This window comes from Pecten maximus, chromosome 18 (genome assembly GCF_902652985.1).
Source record: "Pecten maximus chromosome 18, xPecMax1.1, whole genome shotgun sequence".
Classification (NCBI taxonomy): Eukaryota; Metazoa; Mollusca; class Bivalvia; order Pectinida; family Pectinidae; genus Pecten; species Pecten maximus.
The window spans coordinates 22627746-22652496 of NC_047032.1; the positions used below are offsets into that span (position 1 = coordinate 22627746).

Consider the following 24751-nt stretch of genomic DNA (forward strand, 5'->3'; position numbering starts at 1 on the left):
CACAAAATCAAAAGGCTGGTGCGCATGCGTCTCAACAAAGTTTGTTGGAACAAGTTGTGTAACATCAACCGTATGATACAATGTTACAACTTTGTAAACACATTCAAACGGCTTTTGACGAACCAATGGGAAGAACTGAATATCAACTTGTTCAAAAAATAAGGGAAATCCTGCTTGTGATACAATTCCAACAGAGAAAAGAAACTTGTAAAACATTGTGTTTAGTGCTTCAGTACTTTGATTTTGTATCCATCCACTTCCTGAACCCTAAACTATTAGTCGCTCTCAAAACAGTGCGTCAGGGGCGTCTATAAATTGTATCAGGTTCCACGTGACTGTGGCGGGAAGAGCTGTCAGATTTAACGAGGTTGATTGAAAGCTGTTTATTTTACTTTAGGAGTAATGGCAGACCATCACGAGCGGTGAGAATTGTATATCAGTTAATATTTAATCATATTGCGTACTAACAGTAGGCAAATTATTGTTTATATCCGCTATTTAGGCGTCGAAGTCTTAGTTTTGTCAAAGCGGATTTTTGTAAACAATGGCGGCCGATTTCCTCGAATAAGCACTGCGCAAGGCAATCGTCTACTTTCAATTTCGCCTTACATAGACACTGTTTTCACAAACATTGTTTTGATTGTAGTTTTAATCAGGAAGTTAATGATACAAAGTCGGGAAGATGTGTTGTTTACGATGAGGGTAAGTCCGGGAGGTTCCGTTCTGACTAAATACAAAAATGGCTCGTTTAGTCGTTATTTCGTCCCAATGCTGTTTCAGATCGCGCATGATATTCGTCATGCGCGCCTATCAGTTGATATTTGCATGTATGATATCTGCCACGTATTTAAGGGTTACCAATATCATATTTTAAGAGATTGGTCGATAAAACGTTACAAACATGATTAAATTCCTTTTAAGAAGACGTCTAAATGTGAAATCTATACATGTATACTTGGCCTTTTTCGGCAGTGCGATGATAATGAAGCTATTGATTTTGAGTTAAAAAGTTTGGGAGAAAAGTGTTGGGCCTTGGCCTGTAAAGGCAGTAAGCTTTCATAGCCAAAGGTCAACCAAAGTTATGAATTATATGGTCCTGACACCCCAGGGGCTTGAGGGCTGGGCCAAAGAGGGTCAAATTGGCTAAAATTTTTAAAATCTTATCAGGTGGGGAGGGGTTAAAATTTAATATAGTTTATATACGGAAATCACATTTTTAACGTCCGGTTGCCTTTGGCACCTGCCGTTACAGTTGTTGTGGGTAAATTTTGTTAGTCACACTTTTGTTTCCGACTAACAACTTCTCTTTTGTGTAATATAAATGATATATATCCCCAGCCTAATATACTTCCTATCAGAGACCTATATACTAGGGATTCGCAACAACCGCTTTTCTCGCAGAGTCACGACCTCACCTATTGTTCTCATAACCGGAGGTATATTTAGCACAAGATCTAGCGAGACCAAGCGCTGCGGCTGCGCAATAGGTGGATATCGGAGTTGTTTATATTAGTGACATGTGCCGTGCCAAGAGATGGCGACGACTGTCTGTGCACATGTGTCACCGCGTTTGGCCGAGATAACTTCACACTGGCGATAGTTATACCTATGCACTGTAATGTATATCGGCAGATGTGAACAACGATATTTAAGTAGTGTCTAACCGAAAAAAGCACCATTTTTCCGTTAAAGATTCATATAGAAACATATGGAAAATGTCGTCCGATTTTCTGCCATTAGACGATGATCTAAATTTAGATGTATAGAGAAATATACTGACGATGATTCTTATATTTTCGATAGTGATACTGACTTCAGTCAGTGCTTCCCTAATTATACATGACTCTTACAAGGGGAAATATAATCACCTGTGTTATTTTCTTTGTATCTAAATACACTTTATTAATGACAACTGTCCAAGTATTGAATTACAGATGCTTGATCTTTTCTTGCTAATGTATACCGACGACATGGCTTTATTTGTTAACTGCCCAGAAGATTTACAAATTATGTTGGATTCTTTATATGCATATACCATAAAATGGAATCTGGAGGTCAATGTTGATATAACTAAAATCATGGTGTTTTTTTGGAGATATTTCTTGTTTATTAGACAAATGCTATACCAAAAGTCTTACGTAAAATGAAAAAAAAACCACTGTCATGTTTGATGATTGATAATATTTTATTATTTAGTATTGAAAACTTTGATAGTGCTTAGGTCATGTACCAATGGTAGATCTTTTCTTCTTTGGCTTTCTGAAAAAAAAAAATCAAGTTTAATAAGTATTGATACATTATGGTATAGAATAGGCAGAGAAGCTTCTATAAGATTTAAATTTGAAACATTCAAATTTCAAATACCCTGCAGTAAATTCATATACCCCAAATGTTGATTAAACAGATTCGTAAATTCAAAATTAACCTAAAAACATATATATCTAAATATGAATGGACCCATTTAAGTTTAATTAGGGAATGAGGACACACCTGAGGGATTTTTGTCTTCCAGAGTACAGGTAAATATTTAGATTGTATACTGCACAGCATGCCTTTAGTGAACTCTAGTATTTTGGGGAGATGGACATGGCCAGCCTCAGGACAGGTGTTGACAATGAGACACACCTGTTGATTCATGTATATCTCAAAGGTAATAAAGGTGTGGTCAATGTCCCTATGGTTTGGATGGAGTGGGGGAGCCCAGGTGATCACCATGACAATATTTTTTTCTGTAGACCCAGAAGTACAGGTACATACAGGTATATACTCTACATATATTCTGAATGGACCCCCCTTTGAGTTTATTAGGAGATGCCCCATGACCAGTGGTTAATGTTTTTATCAAAGGTGAGGTGTGATCAATGCCCCAAAGGTTGGGGGGGGGGTATATATATATCGGTCAAAATGGGGAAACAAATATATATATACCTTTACACTCATTCCTCGATCAATCCCTGCAATTCTGTATCAAATATCTGTTTTGAAACACTAAATAATTTACAAAAAGTATAATATTTAATTTAATTTACATTAGACTGATTCATGCTTTTTTCAATTAATTTCAATTAATGCATTTCTTTCAATAATGGCTTTATTATTCATGAGATCAATGTTAACAGAAGTCATGATTATAATATATAAAATTCTACAGATTATAGCTATCAAATCACTAATCTAATTATAAATATGATATTAAAGACAATGAATTACACAACAAATTTGACTAAACGCGATACAGTAACTATCGAGCAACAATTATTTGAAAACCATTTTGAAATTGGTCAATAAATAAAGAAGGAGTTAATTATATAAACTGAAACCATGTAGCACTGTCCTTAACACCAGCCATTCACAGTATAACCATAATTTGTTTTGTTTACTTATTTTCACTGGGCAATAACTAAATATTCACAATGAATTACACAACAAATTTGACTAAATGCGATACAGTAACTATTGAGCAACAATTATTTGAAAACCATTTTGAAATTGGTCAATAAATAAAAAAGGAGTTAATTATATAAACTGAAACCATGTAGCACTGTCCTTAACACCAGCCATTCACAGTATAACCATAATTTGTTTTGTTTACTTATTTTCACTGGGCAATAACTAAATATTTACAATGAATTACACAACAAATTTGACTAAACGCGATACAGTAACTATCGAGCAACAATTATTTGAAAACCATTTTGAAATTGGTCAATAAATAAAAAAGGAGTTTCCGAGTTTAACAAGTAAACTAAAACCATGTAGCATCGTCTTTAACACCAGACATAAGCTAACCAGCGTGGTAATCGCCGTGAAAAGAACGGTCACATGTGCAGTCTTCCGAACATAAAGTACGACGGAATACGTTTGAAACACCAGTTTACATAAAAATAATTGCACTTACGTTTGATTCCCGTGATTTGTTATCGGACAATAGTCTTCTATGAGCTGTCATAAAGCTGACCGTGTTTCAGGCGTACCTACAATATGGCGTCTAAACAGTTGGAGCAGCAATGCACTATGGGATAAATTACCCGAACTTCCGCTCGGCGGTGACGTTTGGTAAGCCAAAGAGCTTGTTGCGAATCCCTAGTATATAGGTCTCTGTTCCTATTAACAGCAGTTATTGACACAATTTAACTGATGGTTCCCGTGTTTACTGCAATTATTTAGAATGAAATATGAATGTTTGGTGTTCTAGACTATTTTAGATTATAAATATAAACATTTTCCTCATCAGTATATGCAACTTTGTTGGCGTAGGATTACGTAGTTCTGCCTAAATCCTGCCATGAAAACGAAAGTAAAAAATTTCAGTTTAATCGTCGTGGAAATTTACATGCGTCCACAGAGAAACTATCCACATATCTTAGATTCATATGTTCATCTTGAGTTCATATGCAGGAACATTTCATATAAGCTTAAAACCAACCGTGTTTACGTATTCAAATGTTTACAATTCTATAAATAGCTTTGAAGCTAAACATTCCCCCAGATAACTTCAGCTGTCATGTGACTAAACAGGTGATCATCACTTATCGGCCAAAATGGCGGTTATGTCTAATGTAACTAAACCAGCGACTGTTCGCAGTTTCATATTTATTTGTATGTCATTAGAATACGCAAGAAATATCAACAGGAATTGAAGGCAAGTTGTAACTAACTGCATTGCCGCCAAAAAATATAAGGAAAAAATAAACGATAAGTTACATATCTTCAACACAAAAAATGCTCTGTAAAAATACTTGTCTGTCATTGATTTATTTATCTATGCCTAAATTCTGATTACACTGATAAAATAGTATTTATTAATTATTCTGTACAAAACAAAAACGATAAACACTGGCCACGACCTTCACCTTGTTTACAAAATCAGCACGCGTACGGTCGATCAAATTTTCCTGAACTGTTTATTGTTTCATATTGTTTAATTGTAGAACAATATAAACGGGTTTTAAGAGAAATAATGTGAGTACAATATATATATACATGTATCGTTTTCATAGAATATTATGCTGTAATGTGTAGGACTCGGTGTGTAAATCGTGTGTCTGTATGGCAAAGATTATTTTACCCATTAATTTTGTTTTGATCTGTAACCGTGCACAATATTGTTTATTAGATAGTGTTGGGAATTGGTTGGGAAATCATAATCGGTTGAAGACAACTTACTAATTATCGATTATGTAATCGGTTGGGAAGGTTGCTAAATAGTCCAACATAAGTTACAACTTACATGAATGAAAGTTACAACAGTGAACAGTCATTCTTTCTGTCAACATTCGCTAAAAATGCATAGCAGAAAAACAACTGAGCTATGTTTCAGACTCAATTCAGAGAACCCGGAGCAAAAGTGAAATTGACTTCAATTCACGGAACACCGATTGTAAAACGAAAGTAGTTTCGTGCACTTAGTCTAACCTTTGTTGGCATATGACCGCCTGCACAGTTTGCATATCGCTTTTGTCATATCCAGATTTTCTTTGGTTCGCCCCCCTTCTCTTATTTTATAGAACCCGAAATGGGTCCAAACCCGCGACTGGGCTTTGCCGCCTGGACAGGGATAGATTGGGGCAACCGCGTCCATTTTATTTTACAACGGAAGTACCTTCGGAAGGTTACACGTTCGGAACATTTATGTTACTTTCGTTTTCAATGTACCAAATCTACCGCCGATGGACCAAAACCAACTACGTTACAACCGTTTCATAATAAGGAAATCACAATCGTTTTCAATTAAGAAAAACAGTTCTAAAACTGTTAATAACGTATTTCTTTTTGGGATATGATGTGTTTATATTCACTTGATAATAATAGTACATGTAGTTATGTATGAGTTACCTCCCATCCTATATAATCGATTGTTAGCTTTCATAATCGATAGTCGCTATCAGGACAAGAAACAATCAATTATCGATTATAAGCGATAATCGTCCCAACACTATTATTAGATAAACGAATAATTATTATGTACAATTAATTACTTTGTTAAATTTATTATTAATATTTATTGTTTATTTTCGACCATGTTATCAAGCACTAGTTCGGCATACAGCCGATGATACTCCTGTATTTTGTCTCCGTATACAAACAGACACGGATAAGTCGAACCATTGGATAAGTCGAATATTTTTAGACTTCGACTTATCCGAGTTTTTCTGTATTTATATACCTAGTAGGCTAGCGTCTACATCTTACTGGTAAATTAAAGAACAACAAATTACAGATCACAGCTTATTGTTAATATTAACATTGGATCTATCAATATATATGGAATTTATATAATAATTTTAATATTTCACTATTCTGAGACCAAAAGATTGAAAAATATAAAATAAAAAGGAATAAGCAATTTTGTTTACAAAAACAAGCAGACACTCCTGTATTTGCAATATGTATCAATTAAGTGTATATATGTATCTCAATACGTATCATATCGTTTTCGACCTTTCCAATACCCAGGCCTACTTGGCCGGGTCGGGTTAGTATGGCTGTAATTTTCACTAGCACAAGCTGAAAATTTGTTAGCCACAGACATATATATATGGCTATTGGACTTTTTTCACCCCTGGAATTTTATCAACCTATCTAATTTTTGTCTAGTTTGCTATGAAAAGTCACAAAAGCGAGACTAGATGACTGTGGTGTAACTTTTCTGTTCTGTAGAAGATGTTCTGTAGAAGATAGGGCTGTCAACTTTTCATTTGAAAATTTTTGTTTAAGACATATTGCTCAGAAAGTCCCAACCTAACCAAGCTTGGTATAAAATATATTATTTACTTAGATCGCACATCAACACACTCTTCAAGAGTATTTTTATGGTCCAGTGACTCTGGAAATCCATGATGATGGGAATGGCCTTCGATCAGAAATATTAAAAATGAAAAATATTGGTTCATTAATTTCCCATCAGAATTACATTTCATATTATTGTAGTCTAGATCTACTAAACTTTTATCTAATTGTAATAGAGAGACTTGATCCATTTCCTGAAAGAGAAATACAGTACTAATTAACACTACCATAGGGGAAAGGACGGGATAGTGTTTAATTGGTCATAATATAATTTTTCTTCTTCTTCCGGCTGGGAGAGAAGCCTTTATATAGTAAATGGGCAGACATTAAGTTCATTATTGTTCAAGATTGTAAGTAAAGGATCGTACAAAGTGTCCCTTCATGACTTCTGTACATCTGTTACCAAATACATGTGAAATCTGTAGTTCTTGCTAGAGACTTTTCTCATATGATATGTATGCTGAACCATTTCCTCGATGCCAATAACCTGTTTTTAAGAGCATGTGGGTACACCTACATTGTACATGTACGTAAATACATTCGTATAATATATATCAACAAAGTCTGAATTTCTGTAAGAGTTACGTCCCCTTAATCTATACTGTTAATATGTCGACACTCGACACAGCCAGTCAAATTATAATAGCTTTATATAGCTAGCTATTATATTTGTCATTGCACCTTTTAAGTTATAGGACAACAACTTTCCATGTTACTAGTTAAACCATAATCGATCACAGAAAATTAGTGATTAATTAGTCATAGCCGGAGGTAAAACAACTTTATGATTTATCAAAACATTTTATAAATCTTATCACTAATGTCTAGTTTACTTTCCTCATATATCATTTGCTTTTACTGCTCAGTGAGTCGGCCAATTACTACTCCCTGTAATTATACAGCAATAACCCCATGTCTGGTAATAAACCCATCCACATGCTGGTCAATGCCTCCATATACTTACGTTCAATAATCATGCTTGCAGATTTCATTGTGCTTTAATTTACCAGTAAGCCTATACTCCCTACTTTTGGGTCAAATTTTATGTCAGTCACCATACACCCTGTTTTTATTATGAGATAATTATATAAAGTTACACCTGTCAAACTTGTGCATGTGATGATCAGCATGTGATAATCACTTAAAGTCCAGGTAACTGCTTTGATAGTGATTACACCTTTACCTGCTATCTGAAAACCGGCAAAACTGAAAGTACATTTCATGGAATTAGTGTCAGCAGTTATATTTGAAACTGACTAATATTTCAATTTAACGGTAACTAAGTCAGATGTTATTTAAGTCTTGGAAGTGCACAGGTAAGATTCAAATGACAGCTATACATTTATATTCAAGTTTGATTTCACATACTGCCTGACTAAATTACTCTTGACTCTTCAAATTTGTGAAAGATTGAATATATATGTTTAAAAAAAAAAAATTCTGAATAAGCATTCATGAAAGTCATTGTAGATTGACAGGCAAGAAGATTTGTTATGTTTGAGTAATGGTAATTTTCACCTTATATTACTGATAAGATATTTGTATTTTTCATGAAGAGTCAAGTCATATATCCTGAAAGAGAATTAGGTCAACTTTATACTGAGTTATAACAAACCTTATTGAGAATGAGAGTTTAAACCTATTGAGGATGAGGATATAAACTTATTGAGGATGTAAGTATAAACTTATTGAAGATTAGAGTAGTACAAACCTTGCTGAGGATGAGAATCAATATAAACAGACCTTTCTGAGGGTGAATGTATGATCATATTTAGAATGAGTATACACACATTACCTGGAGTTTTGGTGCACTGCAGATTTGTCTGGATTTCTACGATTGGGACGTTGTGTCTCAATGCCCCCATATTGATAATATTAAGGATAAAAAGTATAAACTTATTGAGAATGAGAGTATAACAAACCTTACTGAGGAGGAGAATATACACATATTGAAGTTGTTGAGAGTATAAACTTATTGAGGTTGAGTGTATAAACTTATTGAGGATGTAAGTATAAACTTATTGAGGTTGAACGTATCAACTTATTGAGGTTGATCGTATCAACTTATTAAGGATGAGCGTATCAACTTATTGAGGATGAATGTTTAACAAACCCTAATGAGGTTGAGAGTATAAACTTATTGAGGATGAGAGTATAAACTAAATGAGGTTGAGAGTATATAAATTAAACTTATTGAAGATGAGAGTCAGGTTGATCGTATCAACTTATTGAGGATGAGCGTATCAACTTATTGAGGATGAATGTTTAACAAACCCTAATGAGGTTGAGAGTATAAACTTATTGAGAATGAGAGTATAAACTAAATGAGGATGAGAGTATAAACCTATTGAGGTTAAGAGTATAAACTTCTTGAGGATGAGAGTATAAACCTATTGAGGTTAAGAGTATAAACTAATGAGGATGAGAGTATAAACCTAATGAGGTTGAGAGTATAAACCTATTGAGGTTAAGAGTATAAACTTCTTGAGGATGAGATTATAAAGCTATTGAGGATAAGTGTATAAACTTGTTGAAGATGAGATTAAAACAGACCTTATTGAGATTCGAGAGTATTACATGTACAGACTTAATTGAGGATGATAGTATAAACTTAGCGCCCCATTACCGCTAATTCAAATCAGCCAACATCAGGTGCGTTGTCTATTTGTTAACAATTTTTGTTATCATTATTTCTTCAGAAGTGCAGAAAGGATCAATATTTCTTCAGTTTCACATGTAGGTTCCCCTTCAGCCCTGGCTTACTGTGTCCATTTAATTTTGAGTCTGATTTGAAAAACAAATTGGCCGGCAGCCATCTTGGATTTTCAACGTTGAAGTTTGTTATTGTTATTTATTACAAAGTGCTTTAGGGATAGTTCTCAAACTTCACAGGGATTTTCTCCTGGGGCCCAGTTGCCTATTCATTTAATTTTGAGTGATCCCAAAAATAAAATGGCTGACAGCAATATTGGATTCTGACAATCAAGTTTGTTATCACTATTTCTTAATTACTGCAAGGATATATCCTACATCACAGCTAGGTTCCCTTGATTCTTAGTTGTACCCAACCAGCTTTGAGTCTGATGGGGTAAACAAAATGTCCGAGAGGCAGCTATCTTTTTTTTATCGCTTTATAATTATATAGCTTAGTGATGTTCCGATTAATCAAGTTTGTTGAGTATCACTTGTTTGAGACGTTGATCAATTAATCGAGTAAAAAATCTGTAATCGAGTTTCGTCGGAAGTGCCCTACATCATGTTTTATGAAAATATATTAGCCGGGTTGCTAAACATACATAAATTAAGCTTGACAGTGTCTACAACACAGTCCATTGTGGGAAATGGTTATGCTTGTATCATACAAAATCAAGCGTCGCAACTGGTAGTGTTGTAATAGGAGGAATGAGATCATAAGCGACTAGCCATGGAAGCAACGTTAACGTATACGATCTTCCCGGTAAACAGGCAGGGTCTATTGTATGGAAACATTTTGGTTTTTAATGAAAACCAGAAGCAGAAGGTCCGTTAAGTAGAGATACTTTTAAATATGGCGAAAACTATTTGTAAAATGTGCAGAAAGTCGTATTCCTTCAATGGTAAGTCACAGTTCTACTTTCGTTTTCAAAGTATATATTATAGACTTTCGATAACAGATGGATTAAAGCATTTTACAGCCCGTGCCAAATTTTTTTTTTCTGTGTTGAATAAAATTATTAAAAAACTGTAAAAACAAATTAACACACAGGAAGATGGTATAACAGTTTATTAGTTACTGAAATTGTTGTTGAAAGCATTTCACAAAATATTGAGACATGAATACAAAAAATACATTTGGAAATTAATCGATTTTAATCAATTATCGATTGGTTACACACCAATTATGATCAATCAGAAAATTTCAACCGATTCCCAACACTAATATAGCTACATGTATATCTTAGAAAGTTCTTATGGGATCTTTCTTGAATTTCATATAAAACTAAAAATTAAAAAAAAATTAAGGGGAGAAGAGTTGAGGAAGATCAGTCTTGCATAGAACCAATAAAGACTGTTTAATTATGGTCTATACAGAAAGCCCTAGAACTGTTTCTGTGTACATACTGCATTATCAGTCAGCGATGTTTTATCCGAAGGAAATACAAAATGATTATGATGTGGGCCAACATCATGTTAACATTGCTGTCTTCTAGCTAAGTTACAGTAGTGGATAAGTAACGTCTTGTAGAAAATAACTATGCAGGAAAAGACAATTATTTCTACAAAAACATCACTTAATTTTTTGTCTTCTATATATTTATTGTGTATACAGTAAAATTTATTTCATTATTTTTTATTTATTTTTTTAGGTTTGGGTATCGACCCTCCAAGCCGGAAGACATGTGAATCCTCAATGATGTTTAAAATTTTTCGTAAGATTTCTAAAGAGTGATTTGAAGCCTTAACATGGCGCGTCAGTGGAATCGATCACATTTCGCACCGCCACCGCCTGGTCTTCAAGGTACATATAAACGTATATATATAAATATTTACATGTTACACTATGTTATACATCTATTTATTAGCACAATGTATCATATACACTATGTGTTGGTGATTCGAAGATATAGATTTGAATTTACTGTCGTAGTTGTACTGAGAGAAATATTTATATTTATATGTAAAATTCGTATCCATGTATGTAAATACATTGCGATCCAGGTATTCATATCATCTTATAGACGACTTCCACAATGATCATGTCAGGGTATCGGGCCGACCATCAATGCGCCATTGAAACATTCTTTTTAAGAAAGCCGATGTGGTGCAGCGGTATAAGCTGCGGGTATTTCTGGCTAGGCGATTGGGTGCCGTAGATCGTGAGTTCGAGGCCCGGTCAGGGCACGAGTCAAAAAGTTGTCTTCCTTCGTCATTTGTGTTACTATGTTATATATCTATTTATTAGCACAATGTATCATATACACTATGTGTTGGTGATCCGAAGATATAGATTTGAATTTCCTGTCGTAGTTGTACCGAGAGAAATAAATATACACATGTATATATATATACTAGTCAAGGTCTACTCAACATTTTGAATCAAAAGCAAGGAGTGATGGAGAAAATACCTTTTAACACCTACACCTTCTCATTTCCTTGTTCAAAAGATTTTGATAAAAATGTCTTGTAAACCAGGTTCCTAAATGGTGGTCACAAGTTCAAGTGGTTATTTATCATTTCATACTGAATGTTTGTGTGTTCTTTGAAGATCGCATGCGACTTCATAGATTTAGGTCAGCTAGTGACCTGAATATTGAAGTGAAGTGAGTATAGCTTTGTAATTATTGGTGATTGGAATCGGTTTCATTTTCAGAATAGATAATCGGAAACTAAAAGTCAATTCATTATGATCAGTTTTCTTAATTAAGCACAGAATTGTCCTTTTGTAGAAAATTTATGTACATCTCAAGTACATTTATTACACATCTTAGCTTTTTAGGTCATCTGACCCGAAGGGTCAGGATGACCTATAGTCATCATGCTTCGTCCGTCGTCGTCCGCCGTCCGCCGTCCGCCGTGCGTCGTGCGTAAACTTTTCACATTTCAAACTTCTTCTCAAGTTCCACCAGTGGGATTGAGCTGAAACTTGCCTGAAATGATCCTGAGATGGTCCTGACCAAGTGTTGTTATTTTTCGTGTAGGTCCGAAATCCAAGATGGCCGCCATAGCTGCCATTTTGAAAACACATTTTAAACTTGTTCTCATGTTCCACCAGTGCTATTGAGCTGAAACTTGCCTGAAATGATCCTGAGATGGTCCTGACCAAGTGTTGTTATTTTTCGGGTTGGTCCGAAATCCAAGATGGCCGCCATAGCCGCCATCTTGAAAAACACATTTTAAACTTCTTCTCAAGTTCCACCAGTGCTATTGGGCTGAAATTTGCCTGAAATGATCCTGATATGATGCCGACCAAGTGTTGTTATTTTTCGGGTCGGTCCAAAATCCAAGATGGCCGCCATAGCCGCCATCTTGAAAAACACATTTTAAACTTCTTCTCCAGTTCCACCAGTGCTATTAAACTGAAACTTGCCTGAAATGATCCTGATATGATCCTGACAAAGTGTTGTTATTTTTCGGGTCAGTCCGAAATCCAAGATGGCCGTCATAGCCGCCATCTTGAAAAACACATTTTAAACTTCTTCTCCAGTTCCACCAGTGCTATTGGGCTGAAACTTGCCTGAAATGATCCTGATATGATGCCGACCAAGTGTTGTTATTTTTTGGGTTGGTCTGAAATCCAAGATGGCCGCCATAGCCGCCATCTTGAAAAACACATTTTAAACTTCTTCTCAAGTTCCACCAGTTCTATTGAGCTGAAACTTGCCAGAAATGATCCTGAAATGGTCCTGACCAAGTGTTGTTATTTTTTGGGTTGGTCTGAAATCCAAGATGGCCGCCATAGCCGCCATCTTGAAAAACACATTTTAAACTTCTTCTCAAGTTCCACCAGTGCTATTAAGCTGAAACTTGCCTGAAATGATCCTGATATGATCCCGACCAAGTGTTGTTATTTTTTGGGTTGGTCTGAAATCCGAGATGGCCGCCATATCCGCCATCTTGAAAAACACATTTTAAACTTCTTCTCCAGTTCCACCAGTGCTATTGGGCTGAAACTTGCCTGAAATGATCCTGAGATGATGCCAACCAAGTGTTGTTATTTTTCGGGTTGGTCTGAAATACAAGATGGCCACCATGGCAACCATCTTGAAAAAACATTTTAAACTTCTTCTCCAGTTCCACTGGTGCCATTGAGTTGGAAATTGGTGAGGATTTTAAGGAAGGAGTGCCAACAAAGTGTTAATATTTTTCCGCCTTGTAAAATCATTGACTTGGCAGCCATGGTGGCCATTTGTAACATGATTGTGCAATCATGGTCCTTACCAAGTGTTGTTATTTATTGGGTCGGTCAGAAATCCAAGATGGCCACCATGGCAAACGGCGCCACTATATACTTGCTACAGAGAATACATACTACAATTATATCAGGTTTTTAATTTAGAGTCAGATGACCGTTAAGGCCCCTGGGCCTCTTGTTTTATCAATATTTTTAATGCTGAATGCAAACAAATCCTTTAATGACTGTTAATATATTTAAATCTCCTTAATCAGTCGTAAACAACCAATTAATATATTTGTAATATATGGTTTACGAATACTTCTTTGTTTGGTAACATTACAAATATAAGCAAATAAAAGCGAAGTTTTTAGAACACTTCCAGAAATTTCCGATTAATTGCCTTTTCAAAACCACATCGATGATTGGTTATGATTTTTTTGTTGACTTTAATGTTCAATTATTTTTGATTATCAGCCCACCATAAGTAATTATAAGCTACCACTTGCAATTGGCTTTCAAGGACACAATTGGCAATCTCAACCCAGGACTATTTGTGTTTCTCCTGGAAGCTGAAATTATTGACCATCCTCTGCTGTTTTGGTTTTACCCTAATTGCTTTGGATAGCATGGACAGGCCTCCGATATGTTGTTAAGGAGGTAGCCACCAACTACTACAAAGAGACTCCACGGGATGATGACCATGGCTGTTCACAGAAACTAGTCAGCAGACAAATTTAACAACCTGCTGGTGACAACCAATGTTAAAGCATAGACATTTACATAGACCCTGTAATTCTCAAGGTAGACCCTGTAATTCTCAAGGTACCAATGGGAATACTCAGTAATCTGAAAAAAAAACTCATTGGTTTGAAATAACCAATGGGCAAATGTTTTGCTGACACAAAAAATGTTGTGATTCGGTAAAATGAATTGGTATGCATACCCTGGATGCATGGACATATCACAATATCTTGTTGTAAGTCAACTAGATTTCAGCGTAGGGCTCCCCCCAGATTTCTGACCTGGGAGTCCCTTTATCCTAGTAATCGATAATACAGGGGAAACCCTGTAATAGGAATACAAATCCTCTCATATTTGCGCATTCTTTTCTTTTCAGATGTATTTCCGGAAGTAATCCTCATGGAACATCTGTCACAGTTGAAGGCAAATGCACAAAGCTGTGTAGACAAACAGATGTATGAACAAGCCATCAGAATCTACTCCCAGATTATGGGAATCGTAGCCCAGGTGATTTTGTTTCCATGATCTGTTATACTGTACCAAACTGATTCTTTTGGAGGGTGCATTTGGCGCTAAGTATTGGCTTTCCTCTAGTTAGATATTGTTGTATTTTTCCTATTTCCTGTTCATATTTTCCCAATTAAAATTGTTGTATGAAGAAGGGTTGATCAGGATATATCTTGATCATATGAACTTATGCTACAAGTTTCTATTTATGGAAGCTAAGTAAAACCAAAAAAATCTATTGATAATATTTCCCAAATTAGCAAAAAATACAATGCATTTTCTCAATGGAAAAGCCACAGGCCCCTCTAAGATAAGGGTAGAAAAATCACTGAAACCAAATGTCCATGGGTACTTTCTTTTGTGGTTTAAAGCTATTAGGTCCGGTTTTACATAATGTACCTAAACATGTATATAATAACCTAGTTTTAAACCCACCATCATCAGGTTTTCAAATTGTCTGTCTGTAAATAATCCTCATTGCTATTTCTTGACAATTACTGGAAGGATATTTCCCATGATCCTTAGTTGTGCCAATTCAATTTTAAGCATGATCGTGAAAACAATGGATTTTGACTGTTCGTGAAAACAATGGATTTTGACTGTTCGTGAAAACAATGGATTTTGACTGTTCATGAAAACAATGGATTTTGACTGTTCGGAAAACAATGGATTTTGACTGTTTGGGAAAACAATGGATTTTGACTGTTCGGGAAAAAAATGGATTTTGACTGTTCGGGAAAACAATGGATTTTGACTGTTGAAACGATCTATACAAAGCTGTTATTCCTCTATAATCTTAAAATCAATTCAGTGTTTCTGTTTAAAATGTAAAATACGAGATGTATGGTATAAATCAGGGCAATATCTTTATCAGCCATTAACTTGTCATTATAATCCTTTCTTCTGGACAAACGACAACACAAAACTCGACAAAGATGGGTTGGAGGGTCACCGGGAATGGAAGACTTGATTTGCAATTGTCCCAAGTAAGTAGAATACAGTAAAAAAGATATTAAATAAACTGAAAATTCTTTTTTCCTTAGATACCTCAGCTATGTCTTGATGAATTACCAAAGGCTCTCAGTAACCGGTCACTTGTGCTGGCGAAGATCGGAGATTTTAGAGGGGCTTTCCATGATGCCCACAAATGCACTGTTGAGTTTCCGCGTTGGCCAAAGGTATGTTCTTCCCAACACTGACAATTTACTTGTTATAAACACACAATTTATTCAGAATTAGAAATAATATGTTAATATTATACATTGATTCTGCTAAATTTAATTATGATTCAATGAGTGGATTGTACATTCTGAACATTATCTTCTGAGACTAGTTTGTGGTACACCTATTTTTCACAGCAATAATTTATTTATTTAATGGTAACATCCCTAGGTGGCTTGGTTTTAAGCTCACCTGGACCGAAGGTCCGGTGAGCTTATGTCATGGTGCGGCGTCTGTTGTCCATCCGGCGTCCGTCAACATTTGCCAGGGGTCGACATTAACTTTTTTCTGCACTTGTCCCTTCTGCTTCATCTGTAGCCTCCTTAATTATATCAAAACTTATTCATTTTTATTACGATCCAGCAGACGGTAGGCCTATCTGTCGTAGTATCAATGCTCTCACATGTACAGCATTCGCATGCGTTTCAAACATACTAGTGATACCGGAAGTCTACCATCATTTCTATGTAGTTCCGAATGAAGTTTTACTAAGCATGATCAACTCGCTTCCGTTCGATGGTTAACACAATTTAAAGGAGTTTTTACTCATTTTACAGTGAGTATTGAATCAGTTTTGACTTCAGAATATAACATAAATAAAACACAAAGACAGATTTGTTACTTGTCCCGTCGGACAAGTACTTTAATGATTTCACTTGTCCGACATCAGTTTCGTCTGGTACCGGACAATCGGACAAGCGTTAATGTCGACCCCTACATTTGCTTCAAATCGCTACTAGTCATAAAGTTCTTATTGGATTTTGACCAAATTTAGTCAGAAATATCCATGGCGGAAGAGAATAGGATTGTGCATAAATCAGGGATTAATCTAGAATTTAGGGGAAACTACCCTTTTTGGACCATAGGGGGAAATCAGTTCTGAAAAGGGGAAATTTAAACATCAGAAAGTTTCAGTAGTTCTGAAAAGGGGAAATTTAAACATCAGAAAGTTTCAGTAGTTCTGAAAAGGGGAAATTTAAACATCAGAAAGTTTCAGTTTTTTGCTTTAAAAACACATTTTCCAAGTAAAAACAGCAAATGGTTAATTAGGAAAGCAAATCTGGAGTATTTGGGAATATTATTGCCATACAAATGAGGGAAAATACAATATTTCAGTGAATTTAACAGAAGTCTGAGGCAAAAAATGGAACAAAATCCTGATGGGAAAATACCCATAAACGGTAGTAAAAAATCCCTAGATTGATCCCTGTAAATGGTGACTCTGACCCCCAGGGGGCCGGCGGGGCGGGGCCCAATAGGGGAAATAAAGGTAAATCCTTTAAATCGCTACTTGTCATAAAGTTATGAACGGATTTGAACCCAATTTGGTCAGAAACATCCTTGGGGGAAGGGGAACCGATTTTGCATAAATGGTGACTCTGACCCCCAAGGGGCCGGCGGGACAGGGCCCAATAGGGGAAATAGAGGTAATTCCTTTAAATCGTTACTTGTCATAGAGTTATGAATGGATTTGAACCAAATTTGGTCAGAAACATTCCTTGGGGGAAGGGGAACAGATTTTGCATAAATGGTGACTCTGACCCCCAAGGGGCCAAAGGGACGGGGCCCAATAGAGGAAATAGAGGTAATGCCTTTAAATCGCTACTTGTCATAAAGTTATGAATGGATTTGAACCCAATTTGGTCAGAAACATCCTTGAACATCCTTGGGGGGGAAGGGGAACAGATTTTGCATAAATGGTGACTCCGACCTCCAAGGGGCCAAAGAGGCGGGGCCCAATAGGGGAAATACAGGTAATGCCTTTAAATTGCTACTAGTCATAAAGTTATGAATGGATGTGAATCCAATTTGGTCAGAAGCATCCTTTGGGGGAAGGAGAACAGATTTTGCTTAAATGGTGACCCTGACCCCCAAGGGGCCAAAGGGGCCGGGCTTCATAGGGAAAATAGAGGCAATTCCTTTAAATCCCTACTGGTCATAAAGTTAAGAATGGATTTGAACCCAATTTGGTCAGAAACATCGTTGGGGAAAGGGGAACAGATTTTGCATAAATGGTGACTCTGAACCCCAAGGGGCCAAAGGGGCGGGGCCCCATAGGGGAAATAGAGATAATTCCTTTAAATCGCTACTAGTCATAAAGTTCTGAATGCATGTTGTAAAAACAATCCTTGAGGTCTTTCAGACCCTTAGAGAATCTGGACTTCGTTATTTCTTTAAAGCAGTTGGGATCCCGACATTATAACGATAGCATTGTTTGATATTGACAAATAAACAAATTGAACATAAACATTATTTTGACATTTGGTCAAATCCAACCAGGTGAGCAATGCAGGCCCCATGGGCCTCTTGTTGATGTTTCCTCACATAAACCAGGTGAGTGATAGTATCTGTGATACAGACCCTTTGGGTCTCTTGTTCAAAATTTGAATCTACAAATTGATAACCTTGTAATTATTATAGGGGCATTGGCGAGCAGCAATGGCTTTGAAGGGTTTGAAGGACAACTATGCTTCCCTTCAGCATCTGAGAGATGGCTTCAACCTGTGTATAAGTCTGGATCCTGAAGATAGGGAAACTGTCAACTTCATGGTGGAGACCATCAACACAGTATGTTCATTAAAGGGTAGGTATAATCTTCGTTGTAAGGAGATAACGAGGGTACTAGATGACTGAGGTATTTAAAAAGGAGATCACTGCGCCCCCCCCCCCCAAAAAAAAAAAAAAAAAAAAAAATCTTAGGTTAAGTAATTGAAAAGTTAATCAAGATATCTTGGTTCTTTTAAGCCCACCAATTCAATCATCTAATGGTGGACTATGTAAATCGCCTTTCATCTGTTGTCATTCCGTACTTATGTCAGCCTTCAGTCCATCATTAAACAATTCTTAATACTGATGTTTCTAATAGGTACTTTATTAATCTTTCTCAAGATTCATTGGTAGGTTCCCTTTGGTCCCTATTTGCGCATGTTAAATTTTGAGACTGTTTGGCCAACAGGCAGCCTTTTTGAATTTTGACAAAGGGGCCACGGTGGCCGAGTGGTGAAGGTGTTCCGACACTTTATCACTAGCCCTCGATCCACTTCTCTGGGTTGCGAGTTCGAAACGTACGTGGGGCAGTTGCCAGGTACTGAGTGTAGGCCGATGGTTTTTCTCCGGGTACTCCGGCTTTCCTCCACCTCCAAACCTGGCATGTCCTTAAATGACCCTGGCTGTTAATAGGACGTTAAACACAAACAAACAAACAAATTTTGAATTTTGACAGTTAAAGATTGTAACCACCGTAGGTATCGATGTATTGGTTTGGCGTCCACACAGAGGTTTCCATGCAATAACTCAAGTTCCCTTAGGCCAATCAAACTTTAACTTAATGCAGATCTTCCTTATCTAACGTGCTAACCTGGAATTGCCTTTCAGGTCCGAAGGTTGATCACTGTTACTAAAAATAGAACATTTGTTTCTGTGTGATAATTCAAGTTTCATTAGGCCAATTATACTCTAAAGTTAATGAGATCTTCCTGACCAAAACTGCTTGCTTGGGATTCCTTTTCAGGTCCAGAAATCAAAGGTCAAGGTCACTGTTATTAAGAATAGATTTCCCCCCATGCAATAATGAAAGTTTCCTTCTGGCGATCAAACTCAACTTTCATACAGATTTTTCTTAATAAAAGTGCTTGCTTGGTATTGCTTCTCAGTTTCAAAGATCAATGGTCAAGGTCGCTGTCACTAAAATAGAAAATTTGTTTTCTTGAGTTCCTTTGAGCCAATCAAACTCAATTTTCATGCAGTTTTTCCTTATAAGTGCTTGCATGGGATTGCTTTTTTACTGGTCCAAAGGTCAAGATTACTGTTACTATAAATTGAAAACCCTTTAACTTTGACAATTGAAGTTTGTTAATGAAATTTTTCATACAGCACTCAATGGATCTTTCTCAAATTTCATATGTAGATTTCCCCCAGTTCCTTGTTACGCAGTATCAACTTTCAGACTGAGTGGAATTCAAAATGGTGCCTGTCAGCCATTTTGTTTTGACAATTGAAGTTTGCTATCAATAATTTTCAGAAAGACCTTGATGGATTTGTCTTGGTTTCAAACTGGTTCCCCATATTATCAAATGATTGAAAGGAAAAGGAGATCGATGAGAAAAGTAGAGAAAAGATTGGTCTTACATAGATCCAATTAAAGATCATTCTTAAAAATCAAGTGAAAAAATTGAGAACATAGGGTTGCTTGATGTAAAGACCTTACATAAAAAAACTAAGAGATTTGAAGATCTTGGGAATTTTTATGACTTCATTTCATTTGAAATTGCTGGTTATTTTGGAAAATTGCCACCTGGTGGAAATTTGCAATTTTGTGCAGCAAAAGTGTAAAATAGGGGACAGAGTAATGGGGAACTAAAGATCGCTGAATTTCATGGCCTTGCATTACTTTGCATAAGATTTTGTGAATATGATGACTTCATAAGTGACTTCGTTGGGAAAAGTAATATGAACAATTTGGACCCAAATTTGTGGACAGGGAGGCATGAGGTACACACTAGCATTGCTGTGGTTTGATTCTGATAACCAGTACACAAATTCATTTGAATTATGTCAACATTTTTTGCAGGCAAAGCATTTACTCTTTTCAGATGACCCTGCAGATTTGCTAAGTACTCTGGAAGTGCCTTATAACTATCATTCACTGCTCACACGTGTCGTACTACAGCTTTCCAAGTCCAATCAGTGGGAAGGGACAAGCTTATTGGTCCTAGGGATCCATTCTGGACTGTCTTGTCCCTGGGAAGGGATCGCCAAGAACACACCAACACACCAAGTCACGGTTGCTTTTCTGGTAAAGTGTATGTGGAAAAACACAAGAGATCTGAAAAAGTGGGGTCACAAACTCCTGGTAATGTTGTGTAAAAATGGGGCATCCGTCAACGTCATGGAGAAACAACTGGAGACACCAGCCATACACACAGGGTTACGCCTGGCTTTGGCTTCTGGTAAGTACAGGTTATTTCTATCAGTTTATGAACTTTTGCTATAAACTCTTTGCCATCTTTGGAACAACATATATAGCCTGTTTCAATCGCCTTCTCAATAAAGTATTAACTGTTTTCAACCCGTGTTGAAAAACTCTCAACAAATTATAGTATGTTTTGACCTTTGACGAAGCACTTCATCAACAATTAGCCTCTTTCAACATGTGAATAAAACATTCTCAACATATTTTAGTCAGAAAATCTATGATGAAATACTTTCTCAACAAATTATGGTCTGTTTCAATTTTCTGTGAAAAATACAAGAAATTAATGAAACTTTGAATCAAGAACAGTTTACATTACAGTAGTTTCTCATTGCACTGTGTGTTGTGTTTACATCTTATTATCAGGTCAGGTAGATTTCTTGAAGTACTTGTTTGAGAGTTATCTAAAGACTGCTAAAGAGAAGGATGCAAAAGATAGTGGTGGCAGTACAGCCCTACATAATCTTGTGGTGTGTGGCCAGATCAACACGACCCTAGGGGAGACAATTCTCCGACTTTTCCTCAACAATGGCTGCAGTACCAAAGTAATAGACAAGTCTGGCAAAACACCTATCCAGTACCTAGGCTCCAAGGACGCGGGCTACGCCCACATACAGGCTGCAGAGAAAGCAGCAGGTAGGTAGATATGTTGTATCTGTGATATACGGTATACTAGATTCAGTACCTAGGCTCCAAGGACGCGGGCTACGCCCACATACAGGCTGCAGAGAAAGCAGCAGGTAGGTAGATATGTTGTATCTGTGATATACGGTATACTAGATTCAGTACCTAGGCTCCAAGGACGCGGGCTACGCCCACATACAGGCTGCAGAGAAAGCAGCAGGTAGGTAGATATGTTGTATCTGTGATATACGGTATACTAGATTCAGTACCCAGGCTCCGAGGATACAGGCTACGCCCATATACAGGTGGCATGTATAGGTAGATGTTTTTTACGTGTAATGTGCATTTGCCAAGCAAGGAATTTCCTTTTATACTTAGTATTGCTCTTGCTGGCCTGGATGAAAGGGTGTGAGGATTTTACTGCAGGAGAAACCCAGAATGCCCAGAGAGAACTCCAGAGGATGGGCCAGTGAACACCTTTTCTTGCCCAATTATTCTTTAAACTTGTTACATATGTACAACATTTCTGGTAGTAAGGACAGAAGGGGAGATACAAAAAAAAATCTAGTTGTAATGAATTTTGCCTAATTACATTATGTGTAAATATATTCCATATGTACTTTATCTTTGCAGTGGAGGAGTTAAGAAGAGTGGTGATTGAGCTAAAAGACGCGGGTAACAAAGCACACAAGAATGAAGGCTACCACAGCCAAGCGGTTGAATACTATACCCAAGCCTACACCAAGTGTATTGGCTGTAACGCCCTCAAAAATGAGGCAGCTATTCTACTCACAAATAGATCCAACGTCCTTAGTGTGCAGGGAAAACATAACGAAGCATTAGCCGATGCAGAAAAGGCTATCGAGTATGATCACAATTGGTTCAAGGTGAGAAGATGTTACTGCATCTTTAAGGATCATCCTCAATACTCCAAGTGAAATGTAACATTACACTAAGAGTATTGAGGATGCAGTCCTGATATAACCCTGGCTGTAGGTGTCTCCTTGACACCCGTCCTGATATGACCCTGGCTGTAGGTGTCTTGACACCTGTCCTGATATGACCCTGGCTGTAGGTGTCTCCTTGACACCCGTCCTGATCTAACCCTGGCTGTAGGTATCTCCTTGACACCCGTCCTGATATAACCCTGGCTGTAGGTGTCTCCTTGACACCTGTCCTGATATGACCCTGGCTGTAGGTGTCTTGACACCCGTCCTGATATAACCCTGGCTGTAGGTGTCTCCTTGACACCCGTCCTGATCTAACCCTGGCTGTAGGTATCTCCTTGACACTCGTCCTGATATAACCCTGGCTGTAGGTGTCCCCCTGACACTCGTCCTGATATAACCCTGGCTGTAGGTGTCCCCTTGACACCCGTCCTGATATAACCCTGGCTGTAGGTGTCCCCTTGACACTCGTCCTGATATGACCCTGGCTGTAGGTGTCCCCCTGACACCCGTCCTGATATGACCCTGGCTGTAGGTATCCTTGACACCCGTCCTGATATGACCCTGGCTGTAGGTATCCTTGACACCCGTCCTGATATGACCCTGGCTGTAGGTGTCCCCTTGACACCCGTCCTGATATTTTTGTTTGTTTTTGTTTAACGTCCTATTAACAGCCAGGGTCATTTAAGGACGTGCCAGGTTTAGGAGGTGGAGGAAAGCCGGAGTACCCGGAGAAAAACCACCGGCCTACGGTCAGTATCTGGCAACTGCCCCACGTAGGTTTCGAACTCGCAACCCAGAGGTGGAGGGCTAGTGATAAAGTGTCGGGACACCTTAACCACTCGGCCACCGCGGCCCCCGTCCTGATATAACCCTGACTGTAGGTGTCTTGACACCCGTCCTGATATGACCCTGGCTGTAGTTATCCTTGACACCCGTCCTGATATGACCCTGGCTGTAGGTGTCCTCTTGACACCCGTCCTGATATAACCCTGACTGTAGGTGTCTCCTTGACACTCGTCCTGATATGACCCTGACTGTAGGTGTCTCCTTGACACCCATCCTGATATGACCCTGGCTGTAGGTGTCTCCTTGACACCCATCCTGATATGACCCTGGCTGTAGGTATCTCTTTGACACCCGTCCTGATATGACCCTGGCTGTTGGTGTCTCCTTGACACCCGTCCTGATATGACCCTGACTGTAGGTGTCCCCTTGACACTCGTCCTGATATGACCCCGGCTGTTGGTGTCTCCTTGACACCCATCCTGATATGACCTTGGCTGTAGGTGTCTCCTTGACACCCGTCCTGATATGACCCTGACTGTAGGTATCTCCTTGACACTCGTCCTGATATGACCCTGGCTGTAGGTGTCCCCCTGACACCCGTCCTGATATGACCCTGGCTGTAGGTATCCTTGACACCCGTCCTGATATGACCCTGGCTGTAGGTATCCTTGACACCCGTCCTGATATGACCCTGGCTGTAGGTGTCCCCTTGACACCCGTCCTGATATTTTTGTTTGTTTTTGTTTAACGTCCTATTAACAGCCAGGGTCATTTAAGGACGTGCCAGGTTTAGGAGGTGGAGGAAAGCCGGAGTACCCGGAGAAAAACCACCGGCCTACGGTCAGTATCTGGCAACTGCCCCACGTAGGTTTCGAACTCGCAACCCAGAGGTGGAGGGCTAGTGATAAAGTGTCGGGACACCTTAACCACTCGGCCACCGCGGCCCCCGTCCTGATATAACCCTGACTGTAGGTGTCTTGACACCCGTCCTGATATGACCCTGGCTGTAGGTGTCTCCTTGACACCCGTCCTGATATGACCCTGGCTGTAGGTGTCCCCTTGACACCCGTCCTGATATAACCCTGACTGTAGGTGTCTCCTTGACACTCGTCCTGATATGACCCTGACTGTAGGTGTCTCCTTGACACCCATCCTGATATGACCCTGGCTGTAGGTGTCTCCTTGACACCCATCCTGATATGACCCTGGCTGTAGGTATCTCTTTGACACCCGTCCTGATATGACCCTGGCTGTTGGTGTCTCCTTGACACCCGTCCTGATATGACC

At 38.0% G+C, this 24751-nt stretch overlaps 1 protein-coding gene across 1 annotated transcript in view; it reads left to right on the forward strand.

Moving 5' to 3' along the window:
- Nucleotides 1-330: 330 nt before the first annotated feature.
- The window catches only part of LOC117316118 (TPR and ankyrin repeat-containing protein 1-like), a 121780-nt gene continuing 97359 nt past the window's right edge, over nt 331-24751 (forward strand). Inside the window, exons 1-8 of the mRNA XM_033870617.1 lie at nt 331-422; nt 11136-11287; nt 14781-14911; nt 15955-16089; nt 18554-18716; nt 20725-21081; nt 21471-21740; nt 22362-22615. Coding sequence (XP_033726508.1) covers nt 11233-11287; nt 14781-14911; nt 15955-16089; nt 18554-18716; nt 20725-21081; nt 21471-21740; nt 22362-22615 — 1365 coding nt within the window. The 5' untranslated portion in view covers nt 331-422; nt 11136-11232. The remainder of the gene's footprint in view (nt 423-11135; nt 11288-14780; nt 14912-15954; nt 16090-18553; nt 18717-20724; nt 21082-21470; nt 21741-22361; nt 22616-24751) is intronic.